General features: G+C 44.5%; 1 protein-coding gene across 7 annotated transcripts in view; it reads right to left on the bottom strand.

The window, feature by feature from the left end:
* Positions 1 to 901: 901 nt before the first annotated feature.
* The window catches only part of DDO (D-aspartate oxidase), a 292,677-nt gene continuing 275,660 nt past the window's right edge, over positions 902 to 17,918 (bottom strand). For all 7 annotated transcript variants that reach the window (XM_078646998.1, XM_078646999.1, XM_078646997.1 and 4 more), the window contains 2 exons: positions 14,707 to 14,883; positions 902 to 2,199 (listed from right to left, as the gene is read on the bottom strand). In XM_078646998.1, the coding sequence (XP_078503124.1) occupies positions 1,632 to 2,199; positions 14,707 to 14,883 (745 nt within the window). In that variant the 3' untranslated portion in view covers positions 902 to 1,631. The remainder of the gene's footprint in view (positions 2,200 to 14,706; positions 14,884 to 17,918) is intronic.

Genomic DNA, 17,918 nt, shown 5'->3' with positions numbered 1-17,918 from the left:
CCATTGATGTAGGCCTTAATATCATGATATAGTAAACATGCATTGCTTAGTGTTGGAAGTGATGGGGAGGACCACTGGGGGTACATCACAACGGGCCCTCTTCCATAAGCGTGGCACAGTGTGGCAACTGGCAGAGTTAAAGTAGGAGTAACGGTGAACCCATCTCACCTCCGATTCAATGGGGTCCAAATGTAGCTGGCTCAGTTGTTTTCCAACATCACGTGAGGGCGTGTATGCAAGCAGAGGAGACAAAGTCAGAGCTGCAAACCATTTTGTCTCACATCAAAGCTTTATGATGTAGCTCAAACGAGAAATGTCATCCATAAAAACCCCTGCGGACACCAGAGCTCAGTCAGGACATGCCTATCTATGTAGTGATACCCATAAAGAAACTATGTGGACATTATCCCTTCAATATGGTTAGTACCTGGGAAATCATCCAACCAAAGGCCTCACTGTGAAGTGCCAAGCTCCCTCGGCTGCAATGCATTGTTTGTGTATTCCACCAGAACATTGGCTACAAGATATCTTGGGATCAACATATTGAGACCTACATATCAAGACCCGAAATATTGGGGGGAAAGTATATATAGGTAGGTATAGGTTTACAGTATACTTAACTTCTCATTATGTAACTTGATATGGTCAAGGTACATAGATAAGGAGTTATCCCATCTGCCAAACTCTATATGAGGCCTAAATCAATGTACAAGTCAACTTGGAGAAAACAAAATCCCATATCAACTCCTTAAGATTTTCTAGATACAAATTAGAATATTTTGGAAAACACTTTACAAATAATTACTAGAAATTCTAATTTCAAACTACTTCTGTATGAAAGTACTCTATTGTGGCATATGTGAATTTATTTCTGAATATTTCCATATTCTGATGACTGATGATATCAGCAAAAATTACTATGCATCTATGCCAGATTGCTTTTTGACAGGCTTCAGTTATAACAGCTTTAGACACAGACAACAGACCATACATACCTGATGGTGCATTCTGTTATATTACTGGAAGAATTCCATCTATTTCATCACCTATAGCCTATCATTTAAAACAGCTCTTCATTAATAGAAAGGAGTACTTACTATAGATTGTTTGCTCTCAAGAAAATTAAACATTTTAATTTTTGGACTATTCCATGATTGAGCTTCTATCATCTGCCTCAAAATTATTTAGATGTATCGGGTGATCAGGCAGACTCAAGCCACTAACTCAACTGACTGCGCATTTACCGTACTTATTGCAGCATTTCTAAAGACTAGCGACCTGTCACACACAACAAGGGCATATTTCACCCTTAAATGCATCCTGCTTTGAAGAAAGAATTCGCATAATCTTCTCCCGCTGGTTTCCAAATTGATTTTTTTTTTCTGAGATCAATGTTTGTTTGCATCGAGTGCCGCAAAAGGTGTCTGATAGTGATCAGGTTCACCACAGTTCCAACACCTTTGTGTGATAAAAACATGTTCAATGCAGCTGTTTTTGGTTATCCTTGGAGTCATGAAACAGATGCAAATATGTCTACCTACTGTTGTTCAGTCAGACGCAAGATGTGGCAGCCTGATCCTGGGGTTAGGGCTATTTTATTTAGCAGATTGCTAGGACCACAAGGCAAGTTCTTATAACTTAGATTTAGTCATGGTGCTTCTCAATAAAGTGACAGTCTCTTCCACCAGGCGTGTCGCCTCCTTGGCGGTTCCTCTGTGCACAGAAAATCCACCCCCACCATGGCCATAATTGTGGACCACATGCAATCGCTGACCACCCCGCAGCAACACCTCTTTCTCCAATCTCACTGCGGCTCTGGCGGGCCTTAGTCCCACCTTCTCCCTTGTATCTTGGACTCCCTCCAGTGAGGGCACAAGAGCGGAGCACCTCTTAAATATCTCCTTGCTGACTCGGGCATCTGGTTTCAGGCTCCACTCGTTCGGCACTCTTGTCCCACCCAGGGTTACGCTGCTTATCCCTGGGTAGATGTATGTGGAGCCGGAGCCATCACGGACAAAGTGAGTCAGCCATGGAGCTTTCACCTTAAGTACCTGTCCTTGCACTGGGAATATCCGCTGGTCACCAAAGAGCTCCCTGGAGCCAAGACCTGCACAGTTGACAACAATGTCATACTGGCCATGAAGTTCCCACACGTCTTGTATTTTTCCAGCACGCACTTGACCTCCATTTCGTTTCAACCTACAAGAAAAAGAGGGAAAATAACAGTAAAACTCGGAAGCCATCAATGGTCTAGCCATTAAGGAAACAGGCACATTAAATGCTACCATGTTAGAAAATGGTCAAATCACAGTAAAGAAAAAGCAGGAAGACAACATCTGAGGCTGGGTGGCACTATGGATGATGCCAGACTCATTTCACAATATTGCATTTAAATGGAATGATAGCACCACGATTTCTTGTTTGATCATTTGAGGCTCTGATAAGGAAAGGGGCACAAAAATTTGTAATGAGACCTAAAGAGGCACCTAACATGCAGAAACTCTGTTACTGCTGGTGAGTTGCACACCTGTGCTCCGGAGGCGGAATGCTGCTGGAGGCATTTCCTGAAATTACCAGCAGTTCATGGGGTAATTTTCAGAGATGTCTAGAAAGGTGCAACGTGTCTGTAGCAGACTCCAGGGAGCATAGCAAGTATTTTCAAAGTGGTGGTATGTATGCACCCCTTCAATCAGCCAATCATACACATTTAAAGATTTTCAACACGCCACAGTTTCAGACAACTCTTGCTCAGCACTCTCCAGGCCCATGTGAGATTTCTGCAGTTAGAGTGAATCAGGATCGGCCATGATGTACCCTTGAGTAGGTTACATATATTCACAGATCCACGATGGGCAAGCAGACTAACCTTCGGAGGTCCAAGGGATGACAAGACCCTGTCTTGTAATCTTTGCCCATTCCTAAAGGCTATTCAGGCTAGTTTGAATGGAAACTAAATAGCCCCTAATCTAAAGTCAAGGGCACTGAGACGTACAGGGTGGGGGGCGAATAGTACAGCACCCGTCTACCAACTACAGAACGGTTATTCTGATGTGGTCAGCAGACTAGGTAAAGGAGTGGGGGTATACAGAACATGCTGCTTAGATGTCTCTAATTGTGCAAGATCACAGGACATTGCCAGTGTTTGGGGTGAGGGTGGTGCCATGATCATGGGAGCATGACTCCCCAAAGTGGAGTGGCCTGTTGACCAACTTCACGACACCGATGTGGGGTAGTATCCACAGGATCCCTTACGAAAAAGTCTCTGTTTCCCAAAGACAAAATGGAATCTCTTTGTTTTGGTTGTCATTGGGCATAAGCCCTGGAGTCACCCTTGCTTAGTGTGCTTATGGAGAACCTAGCCTTGGAGAACGCTCAGAACCTGTGCACAACAACGACACCTACTGTAAGTAAGCACTCTCTTCCTGCGCGGTAATAAAGGGAACGTGCCCTGTGCAATACACGTTACAATTGTGAATACAGCTTCTACCTGCCCATTTCTGCCTCAAGGAATCATGTTGGGAGTCCCTGCTGCTCTTCCACTTTATAATTTGCGTTGAAAACAGGCATAAGTACTGGAGTAGTTTAAAGGAATTGATTGGGGGTCTAATTATTTGTCAGCTCTTCTGTCAACAAAGAAACTCGCTTCAAGTCTCTACTAAATCCATTAAGGTAGTTTTCTATCCGGTCAATAACACAATAATTGTGGAAGTGCTTTGTTGTGTTGAAAGCTAGCAATTGGTGCACCGGTGTCACCACAAATTTACACAAAATCGTCCTAGTACATATTTACATAAGTTTCACTGGCATTTGCACCAACAACTTCTATGCAAAGTACTACCTTTGTGGTGGTCAGTTGGGGGAAATGCCATTTTCACACTTATCACATGGTGCAAATGTCGTGCAAAATTCCACTAGTCAAATCAATGTAATCTGGAAATGTCAATGGAATTTTTCTCCAGCGCAGGTGCATTCTATGCATTGCAGAATGTGGATGTTATTTTGTGTCAACCAAAGGAGAACCCCTTCAAAACATAGATGAGAACATGTGTGTGTTTTTAGTCAGTGTGGGCATGTAGAAATTCCAGGTAAAACCGGACAGACACTTGACATTACCCGACTGTAAGCACTTGTACCCAACTATTTACTACTGAAAGAATTGACAGAACTGCTACATAAAGGGGCCATCCCGCTAATATACAAAAACATGTTTAATAACTCCCCAGACATCCTGAAAAAGCTTAAAACTAAATGGGAAGCTGAGGTGGGACACTTTGAAGATGGTGAACGAGCCAGGCTGGCTTCAGGGAGATTCCTATTAAAACAAGATTTCGACTAATCCAACTGCGTATCCTGACCCGATCCTACTATTCACGCATGACTTTGCACACCATGGGCAGATATCCTACAAATCTTTGCCTCCGGGGATATGGGAGATGGGTACATTCCTTCATACACTATGGTCCATTCCATAGAAACGACCCTACTGGTCAGCACTTCGAGAATTATGAGAGAGGTCCTGGGCAAAGAGGTCCCTCACACGGATAAATGCTTTTTCCTGTATATTTGGAAGGACGATCCCCCGCCCAGATATGGTAAGATCTGTTTGTCCTTAGGTCTGGGGGTGGCCAAGGGGAACATTGCTCAACTGTGGGGAGTGAGAAGTGCACCAGTGGTGAAAGTTTGGGAGAAAGACATGGATTGGTGCATGTTAGCAGAAAAAACCCAATATGTAATAGCAGAGGATGCCCTCGCAAATGGGAAAAAATCTGGTCCCTGTGGCGAGAATTTTGAGGTATTGCTGAATAACCATTGGTGGGAATTTTATGCTACTTGTAGGCCAGGTGGGCTTGTATGTGATTTGATCCCAGTTATTGTCTTGATGATTTGCTTTGACTATGACTCATTGACCAGTTTGGTTGTGCACTGCCCTAAGCGTACCATTGGTTTGTACTGTACTGCCTTTTTATGTTTATAAAACTCAATAAAAATATTGTAAAAAAAGGTTGCTGAAAATTCAGCAGGCATCCGCAGCCACCAATCATTTTATCAAAAGGTACCAAACTTGGCAAAGGGGCTTGAGTGGTTGTCCTTGCTCCCAGATAGAGTATCACTGTACACAAAGGAACTTCTTTATACACCTTCAGGACTCAGTTTGGTCAGTACCTTGTTTATTGGAAATTCTTTCTAACTTTGAAAGACACTGAGGACTAACAATTCATTTGAGTGAGTCTATGGTGATCTCTTAAAGATGACCAAATTCAACTTGCAATGCGCCACAGGGTTTTTGGAGGCACATGAGGCATTTGGTGTCAGGAGGTTTACATTGCATCTAACAGATATATCGTTTGGCAGCAAAAAACAGTTTCCTAGCTGGACAAACTACAAACTGATATGATCTATTTGTCATTCCTTCCTCTGTCTTATATGGGCTGGGCAGCGATTTTTAAAATAGTACCCCTGGCCTGTATCTTGTACCAGATAGAAAACTACCCGTCTGAGACCACCAGGGTTTATTCTTCTCACATTAATACCATGCTGAAGGGCTTTCTTTGACAAACTAGAAGTCCTAATATTTCCATGAGTAAATATCATAAATCTCCGTCTTTAAATTGGGATTGGGGCTACTTATATAAAAGCATGCTATTGTATAGTTAACAAATGGCTAAATGATGCATGCCTTGACTTGGTCTACACAATAGAAAAGGGGTGTATGGGAGAGAGGAGTCCCCTTCACTATATATATGGTGGGAAGTATTACCTGAACCTGCCCCCTACAACTGCCACAGTGCTCAAACTGTGGCTGGATATCCCGCCGGATATGATCTGGTTTCGTAGCCTCAAACGTAAAACTCCACTATGGTTCAAAACATGGCTTGGTCAGTGTAACATTCTCGCATGCTCCATGGCACAAGCTAGCATCTCAGCATTCCCTCATGTGGTTATGCAACCCTGTGTATTTTCAGATATAGTTCTAATTCGATCTATAGCTGTTTGGCTGGGAGCCTAGGAGGTGCAGTTGCACTGGATTATCCTAGGGTCCAGATGTGTTGCTGTGCTGCTCAAATAAATCGTTTTGGAAACCTACTTGTAGAGAGTCTACTCTTAATATTGGCAACGAGTGAGGAAACACCCTTGCCAACCGCAACTATCAGCACAGGAGTGGTATGTTTCTTGTACCCAGCAGAGTAAATACGTTCAACATGAAGAATACTATGTCAAAGAAGCCGTGAAGCAGATTGTGTTGACGGAGGACCTGCCCAGTGGACTGTGCATATCGTATGTGCCTGCGGTCAGCAAAATCGAATGGTGAATATGTGGGTTTATTTTTGGCAGTACAGACAACTGGTGGTTGTGAGGGCCAACGGCAACAGCGCACCAAATAAAAAAAAAATACACCTGCAGGAGCCGCATTCCTCATCTACGGAGCCGGCGTTTGACTGATCGCAAAATGCTGCTGTTCCTTGTGTTCCGTGACTGCCTCTGTAAGCCATGCAACGTGCTTAGCATATCCGTCACGCACAGCGCTGACGTAGAAGGCGGTGTGGCACCATTTTTGAAAGAAAAATACTTCCTGATTTCCACCAAAGCAATGCCAGTACACGCATAGCATAATTGGAAGCCAAATGCATGTACAACCAGCGATAGGCACCACAAAGGACGTTAGGAGCAATTACTTTGATTGTATACAAGTAAGTTATTCCATTACCGGGTAAATTCTGTTTGGATGACCACAGATCAGTGTATGGTGTTAACCTCTTATTCATCAGTAGCACTTTACTTCTCACAGCATGTCGGTCATTTGTACTTGATCGCTACATAATCATCGCTTGTGTGTTGGTTAAGTATCAGTGAGCAACATGCAGTTTGATCAACCTGCAAAAGTTTTACAAAATAAAGGGGAACCCTCAATTCCATTTCTTAGGTACAAGAGGGCTATAGATGGAGGGAGCATGGGGGCGGAGAGGAAGAAAAGTATTTTCTTACATTATTAGGGGTCAGAAGGCCAAGTCGTGTTCAGAGGTTTGCCACAAATTTTAGTTACAGAAGTGGATGAGGATCCTAATGTCTATAAGGAGGCCATGTTGAGGATAGAACAAAGATTCCAGCCCACCACAAACATTGCACTTAATAAATACAAGTTCTATACCAGAGCACAGAATGAAAATGAATCTTTTGATGACTTTTTAACGGCATTAAGGGCTCTAAGCATGCACTGCAATTTTGGCACAATGTCTGATGAGATGATCAGAGATCAAATTATAGTACATGTCAGAATCAAGAAAACCCAGGAGCAACTTTGGGTCATGGAGATCCCAAACTATCGGAGGCTATATCTACTGCGAAGGCTTTGGAACAATCCGAAAAGTTAATGGACACTGTGAGAACAGCAAAGCAGCAAATGTGGAGGAAGTGTGGAGGAGTGTGGCTCAATGGTTAGAGCGGCAGACCCTGATGCAGAGTTCTGGCCAGGGACCAGGGTTCGATTCCCGCCTCGGCGTGGTCTTGGGCTCAATTTCCTCGGACCTGTTAATTCTCGCCTCGGTGCCTATTCTAATCACGGGCCCCACGCTGCAACTCTGGGCAATAGCTTGCTTAGCCTCCAGACTGCCACCAACAGCGCTAAGGATGCCTGGCTTCACCCTGGGGGTACCCAGGAGTGGACACTTCACAGGGAAAGCCAGGAGGGGTTCCACAGCGGTATGAGTATCAGCGCCAGGAAGCCAAATAGGCGACACCGCAAGGTGACTGTCTGGTGACAGTGCGCTCTATAAGTACCATGACATTTACATTTACAATTACGCAGTTAGGAGCATGGAGGTACAATGTACTGAACTATTAAATTTGGGGTCTATAATGTCTTGGATGAGCAGCAATTGCGGCATAAAGAGATTTGACAGGTCTGATCAATTTGGCACATGTTATAGATGGAATAGTAGAATACACATGGCGGCATATGGAGGATGTCCTCCGGTTAATAAGAAGTGTAGGAAGTGTGGCAGATTAGGTAATTTTGCCAGTGTGTGCAAAGATCAAAAGAAAGGGTTGATTCAAGCATGTGGGAAAGTGTCTTGCACCACCGTAAGGTGTGACAGCAAGCATGTGTGTGAGTGTGGTATCTCGGGTGAGAGCAAAAAAGGTATTGTGTTATCCATAATACATAGTGTGACAAATTCATGTGAGTTCGAAAGGGGAGTTGGTCAAGAAAGCTCCCATGGGGGAGGAGCCTAGCTCGCGGCCGTGATGGTCGCCTTTTAGCTCGGCTCCCGCAGCCCTCCATCCTGACTGCCTATCCTGTCTTTTATCCTGTCCCGGGACGACACACTTTTGGGGAATTGGAAACATTACGGCTTGTTTGTACTTACCGTCTGACCCCGGGGTCTTGACGTGCAGTGGCTCCGGAGTTCCGGCCTCCGAGAGATCGGGGCCGCTGCGAGACTTGGACCGGGACCTGGCCGGTGGGATCCGACGGCTCTCGGCCCCGGCCGAGAGCGAGAACCAGTGTTGGGAGCCGATGTGCAAAGATCCCGGCGATCCTGACCCGGACCTGTCCTGCTGGTCGCGTGGCAGACGTGGGTGAGAAGCCCCGGGACCTGATTCTGAGAGGGGGTCTCCCCCCGCCGCTGCTTTGTCCGGCGGCCCTGGTCCTCGAGGCCCGGACTCCGCTTGTTTGGGGCACCGGTGCTGGTGCGGGCGGAGACCCGTTTTGGGCGGACATCCTTTTGGCATCGAGGCCGCCCTTGCTGGGACCCCCGGCGCTTGTAAAGTCCTACATTTGAGAACTGTTATTTCCGGGGGTCCTCGTGGGCGGCGATTGGGCTGATTCACGAAATGGCGGCCGGCCCTCTGGATCGAGAGTCACCTTGTAGCGGCGGGCCCGAGTTGCCTGATTGTGTGGGTATCGGATCTGGTGGGCGTGAGCCGACAGTCGGAGATATCCTGGAAGCCCTCAGATCCCTGTACGCTTCCCTGGCCCGGGGCGTCTCGGTGGGTCCGCCACGATCCGCCGCCATTTTGGGCGGCCGTTTCTTCTTGTCGCCCTCTTGTTTCGATGCCTCCATTGCCTCACCCCCCTCGATTGACCTGAGTGTCTCCACCGTTGATCGAAGATCGTGTAATGTGCTGGTGACTTTGGGGCGCCCTGCTTTTCAAGGTTCGGACCCCGGGGACTCGGATGCTGTACTGCGACCCTGTTCGACATTGTTGCCTGGAATTATGGGTGGACTTCCTCCTGTGCCTACTTCGATGACTTTGCCTGTGTTTAAAGATGGGACCACCTCGCCTGCTCCAGTGGCGCAACTGAACTCCTGTTTCTCATGGCTCGTGCTTCGATTGTTGATGCATCGATACTTTCAGTTTGAACTATTGCTCACTTGTCGATCTATCTACTCCCCACGTAGCTATGCTAGTCTCCACTCCACTCGATTATCTGCTGATTTCGTATTTAGTATGTGGTTGTACATTGCCATGTGGTGGGTGGGGTTTGTCGCTCGGAAGGGTTGGGGGTGAAATGTACGACTTCTGCTTGATTCCCGGTATGCGATTTCGTAGCACACTTGTCTCTGGTTGTAGAGGGGTGGGAGGTCCCCTTCTCCTAATATTTGGTGGCGCGTGATGGGGTGACATCCTGGTCCTTTTTTGATTGTACTTGTCCGGTTGGGCGGAGGGCTGTGGCCCATCGTTTGTATTATAGCTCTTCTGCTCCTCCCTCCTGTTTTCTTTCTCCGCTTTTGTGGTCTTTTTGTCTCGTTTTTCATTCTTTCTTCTTGCTATATTTCGGGTTCTGGTTTAGGGCGACAGGCACGCTGTTTGAAGGGTAGGCCGTAGCCTTCTACAGGGGTGCAGGGTGGGACGGGTGGGTTGGGTTCTATTTTTTGTTTGTCTTCTGGTTCTATGGCCCTTTTGTATATCTTTTTCGTGAGGCCGCGTCTGTCCCGACCTCCTATGGTGTGTTTCGGGTGGGGGTATGGCGTCGTTCCTCCTCCTGCTACATCTTGGCTGTCTTTTCATCCGATTGCCATGCCCCACTTGGACCGTTAATCCTTTTGTCTCCTGTCCTCTCACCATGGGGTGCCGTGTCGGCGTGTCTTTTACCTTTCTTTTTTCATATTTCCTTATTCCCTTTTATTGTTTGGTTTTTCTTCCCTCCATTTTCCTTTCCCTTCCTCTTCCCTCCCCCCTACCTAGTCCTCTTCCCTTTTTCCCTTCCTGCGTCCCAGAGAGTACTGTGACGGGCGGGTTTTCATGCATTGTCTTCCGATCCCACTGTTCTGGCTTGGTAGTGTCCCGGGTGGCAGGCGTGTTACGAGGATAACGCTCAGGGGTTGACTGTATCTCGCATATCCTGATTTCTTGAATGCATTGTGTTGTCCCCCTGATATTTTGCCCCACGCCCCCTTCTTAATGTTGAGGTTGATTACGGCATATCGGATGCCTCCGTATTGCAATTGTGCCTGTCATATGTCCTCTCCCCTTATTGTAAAATTAAGCCTTCTTTACTCCTGTGTTTTAGCCCTTTAGTTTCTGTATTTTTTTTCCCTATTGCGATTATACAGCCTCTGCTTTGTGTTGATTGATTATGTACTATTTGCCTGATGACTCCTGATTGTTTTGTACACTGCGGCCGGCCGGCTTGGTTGTGGGCCTCTCTTTGTCTTCTTTTGATATCAATAAAGGTTTAAAAAAAAAAAAAAAAAAAAGAAAGCTCCCATGTGCATGGTGGAGGTGGCTGGTGTAGAGCTGGAGCTCATGGCAGACACAGGATCCCCATGCACCATAATTTCCAGGGAATATTATAGAGACAAATTAAGTGGTGCATGTAAGTATGAACAGATGTAACCACCTGACGTTGTGGCTGAAAGCTTCAACAGTTCCAAAATTGAAATGGATGGGTACTTAAATGTTTTGTTATGCTTTAAGGGAAGAGTTGGGCAGATCAAACTATATATTGCTGTTAAAGGGGTGAATGTATTGAGATGGAGAGACCAATGGAAGTTGGAAATCATTTTAAATCCTAGCTCGAAGGAACCTGTTTTATTAGATGAGGGTGAGTGGTCCAAAGAGGTGGCAGTCATAGGGAATGGTGACAGGGAGACTTATATTAAGGAACAATTTAAAGAGGTTTTTACAGAAAAACTTGGTAGGTTAAAGAACTACACTCACAAGATTAAGCTCAAAAGTAACACTGTTGCTGTCAAGCAGAAATTGCAAGGAGTACCCATAAATGTTTGGGAAGAACTTAGAGATATGCTCAATAAGTAAGTTAGTGAGGGCATTATAGAAACCATTGAATCTGCTGAATGGGTTTCACCCATTGTTTTGGTCTGTAAACACGACCAAAAGTTGAGGTTGTGTGTAGACTTAAGAGCGTTAAATGCTGGTATAGTCATTGATTGTCACCCTTTGCCTAATATTAATGAGGATGTGTCTATGTTGGAGGGTGCCAAGATATTCTCCACACTTGATCTGAGGTCGGCTTACCACCAGATTGAGTTGCTGAAGACTCTAAAAAATTAACAGCATTCATTACACCACAAGGTTTCTAACAGTATACTAGAATAACATTTTGGTTAGCATCTGCTGCTTCAGTATTCCAGAGGGTGATGTTTCATATATTCAGAGATGCTGACAAATTTGTTAAGTGCTTCCAGGACGACATATTGATCTTTTCACCCAATAAGGAAGAACGGTATACACCTGTTACAACGCAATTTTTACTCCGCACTACCACTACAACGCGACCATTACAACGCATACCATTACAACGCATTGCGCTGGGGGGCGCTCTAGGATAGGGAATAAGTTTAATTTTCTATCCAACACCTTCCCTAGTGTCCACGGGGACTGGAGTTGGAATAGAAAATTATACTTACCACTATCCAGCACCTCTAAGCGCTATGCGTTGTAACGGTATTCGTTGTAAATACCGCGTTGTAATGGTATGCGGAGTAAAAGTATGCGTTGTAACGTCATACATCCAGGAAGAACACATGAAGCACTTAGTGGAAGTATGCGACAGAATCGCGAAAAATGGGCTGCCGCTAAAAGCTCATAAATGTTAGCGGTTTAAGGAATCAGTTGAATACTTAGGGCACACCTTGTCGGGGTATAGAGTGGTTCCGAAGCAATTTAATCTAGAGGCTATTGTGAATGCTCCTGCTCCCACAAATAAGGAACAGTTATTATCGTTTGCTGGCATGTGTGAGTATGTTTGTCAGTAATTTTGCAACCAAAATGGAACCCTTTAAGAAAATTGCTGTGACATAACGCAATGTATGTGTGGCAGGATGAACAACAGAAGACATTTGTGTCAATCAAAGATGGAATTGTTTGAGCCCCCACTTTAAAACCTTTTTGCATTAACAAGAGATGTATAATCACGGGTCATAAAAGCCTGTATGGTATTGGTGGAGTATTGTCACAGAGATGTGGCAAGGAGGAATGGAATGTAGCGTTTGCTTCATGCACCCTAAATTAATCTGAGCGCAAGTATGCAGTAATCGAAAAGGAATGTCTGGCTTGTGTATGGGCAATCTAACATTACCGAAACTAGGTGTGGGGCAGCAAATTTATTCTTGAACGGATCACAAGCCCCTTGTGAACATTTTATCTCCAGGTGGTGGATGGAACTTGACAGCGCGCATTGCAAGACTCACATCTAAACTTCAGGAATAATGTATTAAAACCGAGTTTGTACCAGGGAAAAGTAAGGTGATGGCTGATTTCCTATCACGTCATCCATGTCAACAAGTTGAGTTGGAGGTGTTGGATGACTGCGATGTGGATACAGTTGCCTCAAGACTTAAAGGGTCATGCTATGTTAGATAACCTCACAGAAGGTTGCTTGATTTTGTAAGTTAAGTTGTGTTACTTTTCCCTTCTGTTTCCTTTCCCTCCATTCTCTTTTGGTGCATAGTGTTTCTCCTTTGTTTTTCATTTATATAAGGGAGGTATGTAACATGCTTGCATGCTCCATTGCACGCGCTAGCATCTCAGCATTCCCTCATGTGGCCAGGCAACCCTGTGTATTTTTAGAGATAGTTCCAATTTGATTCTGAACTGTTTGGCTGGGAGCCAAGGAGGTTCAGTTGCACTGGATTATCCCAGGTTCCAGTTGTGTTGCTCAAATAAAACGTTTTGGAAACCTACTTGTGGAGAGTCTAATCTTAACAGTCAGGTTCACTTATTGCAGGGGTTCAGGGGATAGGACCTTATTGGAGTATCAAAACTTGGGGATGTTATGTTTGAAAATGTTCTGCGCTCATTTGAAATCCTACTGGGAAACTAAGACATACATAGAAGCTAGTTTTTCATTAGCTATTTGCTGCTGTGATACACACTTCTCCTCATGTTAAAGATCTTTCAGGTTTCACTGATTTTAACTTTGTGAGAAACTGGGTTGTTATATGAGGGGGGGGGGTGATCTCTTCTCAAGCAACAGTCAAACTCCTTGTCAGATGGAACCACTAAATTAACCTGTGCTTAACCAACTAGTAGCTTTGCACAAAAGCAGTCAGGTTTAACTTAGTTGCAATATGTAAAGTATTTATGGAGCACTTAAACAGTAATAGAGTGAAAACACACCCAAGAAAAATCCTACACCACTTTAGAAAAATTGTGTAGAATTTGATGAATTATTTGACATCAAAATGACAAAATTCAAAACCGGAAAAAAAGTGGAGAAATACAGTTTGAACGTTTTTACAGTAAGAATAGCGCCTAAAATCACAAAGTGCCAATTGTGGTTATCTGGATCGATGCAGAGGAGGAGTTGTCAGGGCTGCGAGGTGGTGCGATGTGAGGTTCTGCGTCGCGCTGTATTGAGTTGCTTCGTGTTGCATCGGTTCTGAGGGAACCCACACTTGGGCCATGAAGATTCTGGTGATGGCCAAGGGTCCAAGACCTTGGGGAGCCCTCTTGGGGATGAGAACTAACTACAGTAGAGGCTTGCAGCAGGGTACAGGCAGGTCCAGTTGAGTCGGGCAGATGGGTGGATGTAGAACAGGTCTCTGGAGTTCACTATGTACCTGCAGCTTAGCACAGGACTGTCAGCAGCCGTTGGGGTCGCCCTGGTGATCCTGGGTTCAAGAAGGAGGCCCAGTCATCCTTCTTCTGGGAGATGTGCAGTCCTTGCAGCAGCAAGGGGGCAGAACAGTTGTTCTTCTGAGTCTTCTACTGGTTGAGAAGTGATCTGAATAGTGGGTCTGAGGGTTCTACTTTTATACCTGGCACTAGCTTTAAATTTATAGAAGCTTTTAGAGTTTTCCCCCATAGAGGTATTTGGAATTTCTGGCCTCCCTGCCCTGGTCCCAGTCTGTCTTCAGTCGCAATAGGCTACTGTGAAATTCTCTGTGTTTGAGCTGAGGTAGTGAAGTGTGACAGGTAATAGCTCCATTCCCCTCATGAAGTCAGGATGGCCCATCCTGCCAACACACTTTTCAGCGGGGGTTGGGGAGGTGTAAGGGTTTAAATACGTGTAGCACGTGCTGTAGTCCCACACTCAGCTTCCTGCAGATGACCCGTGGAGCTGCTGGAAACTAATCAAACTTTTCGATGCAAATCCATTCTCTTTGATGTATCAATCTACATTTTAATTCATACTTAATCAAGCTGAATGTTGTTAAGAAGTTGGTATCAATAAAGAACATTTTAATATTGTACCGAACAAAGAGTGGCTTACACAAGTAGTAAAAACAGATGTTAACAAACCTTTTTTCGAGCCACAGAAGGTATGGTGGGCATTCACATTTAAGGGTGGTAAAGGCATGGCCAAACACATAGCGGGGAAACTTTTTCAACTCCGAATCGCTCATCAGACGGAAACCGAGGACCACATCTGACCAAAAAGGATATTTTTCTGCTGGAGGAGTCTGAAATATTTGCCACCTGAAAGACATTCATAGAAACATACACAGATGGGAATATCATTATTTATAGTCTCATTCTAAGTGTCATACAAAAACTGAGCACACAAACTAGGATAGTGTTACCACACAATATTACTCCTGAATCTGAGTTCCCCACTGAGTAGTAAAAGGATAGAACATGCAGTAATTCTCTCTGCAGCCGGTATTACAGAAGGGTATCCCCTTTGCCACACTGTTTTGTCTGGTCCCTAAACCCAAGTACTACCTGGAGGAATTTGTTCAGGCAAAAATAAGGAACATAGCAGAATTTGTGCTAGCCCCATTACTGCAAACTGTGCACAAAATGTGTTTGCAGCCCATTTTCAGCTTGCCGGAGCTCGGTATGAGGTGGTTAATGTAAACAATAATTAGTATATTTAACCCCATTTCTAATAGAGTCACTGCATTTGTACTATCACAGTGGAGGTTTTATGCAATCCTATTAATGTTTTGGCCACAACCTTCCCTATCCGTCCAGGGTGTTCCTGTAAAACACAGTCCAATGGATTACACATATCAGAAGTTCATTAAAGGGCCCGTTCTCAACCCGAACCAGTGAAATTATGGTGGGAAAAAGTTTCATGATTTCCGGATTTGTGCAAACCTTGATGCAGAGCTTCAATTTAAACAACCAGAACATCTTCCAGGTGGAACTAAGTGGACAATGTTGTAAGTTTGGTTGTTCCAAGAGGAGTGTCTGGGATTGCCCACTATAAGTCCTTTGAACAGCTAGAACATCTTAACTTTTTGGCAATTCACTAACATTGGCTAATAATGTCCCGCATAAAGTAAAAAAGGAGTAATTTTGAGGTAACTATGCGGGGTTGTAGTTTGTATAGGGTTGAGTTGAGAGACACTCGATCGGTAACTGGCATGGAGAAAAACACTAGGGCCGAGAGGGGGTTGCCCATGAGGCAAGGCTTGTTCTGAAATGGTCCCGTCAAGTTAAATGTAATGCCTTAGGCATCACACATCCTGGATCTTCTGGGCCTGACATTTTTTCCAAAGGAAATCAGTTTTGTGGTAAATATCCTAATTTCTACAAAGCTACAAAGTGGTGAAAAAATTAAGTACAAAACTGATTTGGTGACAGATGCGAAAATAATTTGTCCCTGTTATTCCCTGTTAATGGAAAAATATAACTGAATTGGAGCAAACCCGGAGTAAAGAGTTTTGAAACAGGGAAGATGTTTTCCACTGTATATTGATAGTTGGAACCAATACTTCTTAACATAAGAGATTTATGTTCTTAATTGCATTTTAGAAAGCTACTGAAAATTGGGATCCGATCTGCTGTTTTTAATTTTTATATCTATTGAGCTTTAAACATTCACGTCTGGTTAATTGCATTTCTTTTATATTGCTTTTGTTCAGTGCCTAAAACAAATGACATTCTGAAACGTGTGAAATATGTGAAATGAATGCAAGCAATATACATGGTTACTTCTTAATGGTCACAATAAAGTAGTTAATTAAGCCATATTGTACAAAGTACATCTTGGCGATAGGTATGGTCTTTTGTCTCCGCAAGGGGAATTCAATAACAAGGAAAAGCAAAAGGCAGTTACTATGAGCCAGCAAGTAATAGTTTTTGCCTTGCACCGTTTGATTATTTATGGAATTTGCGTTGAAAGCATCTCAGTGTAACAAAAAATAATTTTTCTCTCGCAGTCTCCCAGGACATGCCCCAAACGTTTGGAACAAATTGACAAATAACGACAAATTAGAGCCTTCTTATAAATCACCTGGCTGAGCACAAGCCCTCGCTACACACTGTGGCCCATCCATGACCATCTTGAGTATCGCTCATCTCTTTCATTGCAGTGCTGCACCACTTAGGGCCTGATTACGATTTTAATGGTCCACCAGTTGGCCCGCCACTGCTGCGCCGACAGGAGGACCACCAAGCCCGTAGTGCGTCTGCCCAATGGATTACAAGTGTAATGCATGGCGGCCGGGTAGTGTTGCAGCAGTGTCATTGCAGAGGCTGTCTGAGGCTCATAGAAGAGCCTTAAGACAGACTGCTGCTGTGAGACCGCCACAGCACGTTTCTACATGGTATGGAATGCACCATGTCATGCATTCCATACTGTGCAGGAACTGGGGTGCAATTCCAGGAGGGGGGTACAACATGTGCCCTCCTGCATGCAGGGACAGGCTGCCCCCTTAGTTGCCTCACCGCCACCCTTTTCATGGTGGGCTCACTACCATGGAAAGGATGGTAGTTTGGTAACTCATAATATGCTCGGCAGTGTCAAAGTGGCACCATCAGCATAGTACTATGCCTCACCACCATCGCCACGCCGCAGGATCCTGTATCCTGGAGGAGGCGGCAGTCCTGTGGAGGTCCAACCGCCACACTCCTAATACAGTGCACTGTACCTTAATGGTGGTGGTCGAACCACCACTGCGAGTGTGGCGGTCCTATTGGTAAAAAGGCCCCTAGTCTCCTGACCTTTACTTTTTTTAATTTTTTTATTTTTGCACTTTTTTCATATTGCACCAACTTAGCCAAAATGCATTAAAGCTCTCTACATGAGCACCTGAATACATTACACAAGGTGAAGTTCATATTTTCCTAGTAACAGGTAGATTAAATGATCTGCCTGAACCAGAGGTTGTTGAGCGACGCCAGGATTTGAACTGCGTTCCCCAGTTCCAAAGATGGCAGCTGGGCTTTTGGCCACATTTCCTCCCATCTTGTCTTGCTATGCAATCTGCCACCGGAAACAGAGGCAGTAGATGGATTAATCAATATGTAACATAAGGCAGAATAATAATATGATTTTTTAACCACATTATCAATCCCATGTCAAACTGTAGACCAGCCCTATTAATGCCTCTTGCCCCAGGTGATAATATGTCATTTTTAAGACTGACTGCGTTGTACCACTCATCAAATCCTTTAATGCTTTATTGCCAGGTAAATAAATGATCATTTACCTCATGTTGCAGCTATTTGAGAATGTCTATATGACTCTATCACATTTCTGTGAAAATCCAAAATGGAGAACA

The sequence above is a fragment of the Lissotriton helveticus genome, chromosome 6 (assembly GCF_964261635.1).
Source record: "Lissotriton helveticus chromosome 6, aLisHel1.1, whole genome shotgun sequence".
Classification (NCBI taxonomy): Eukaryota; Metazoa; Chordata; class Amphibia; order Caudata; family Salamandridae; genus Lissotriton; species Lissotriton helveticus.
Note: the sequence above shows the minus strand (reverse complement) of the source record. Positions and strands in the feature narration are given on the sequence as shown.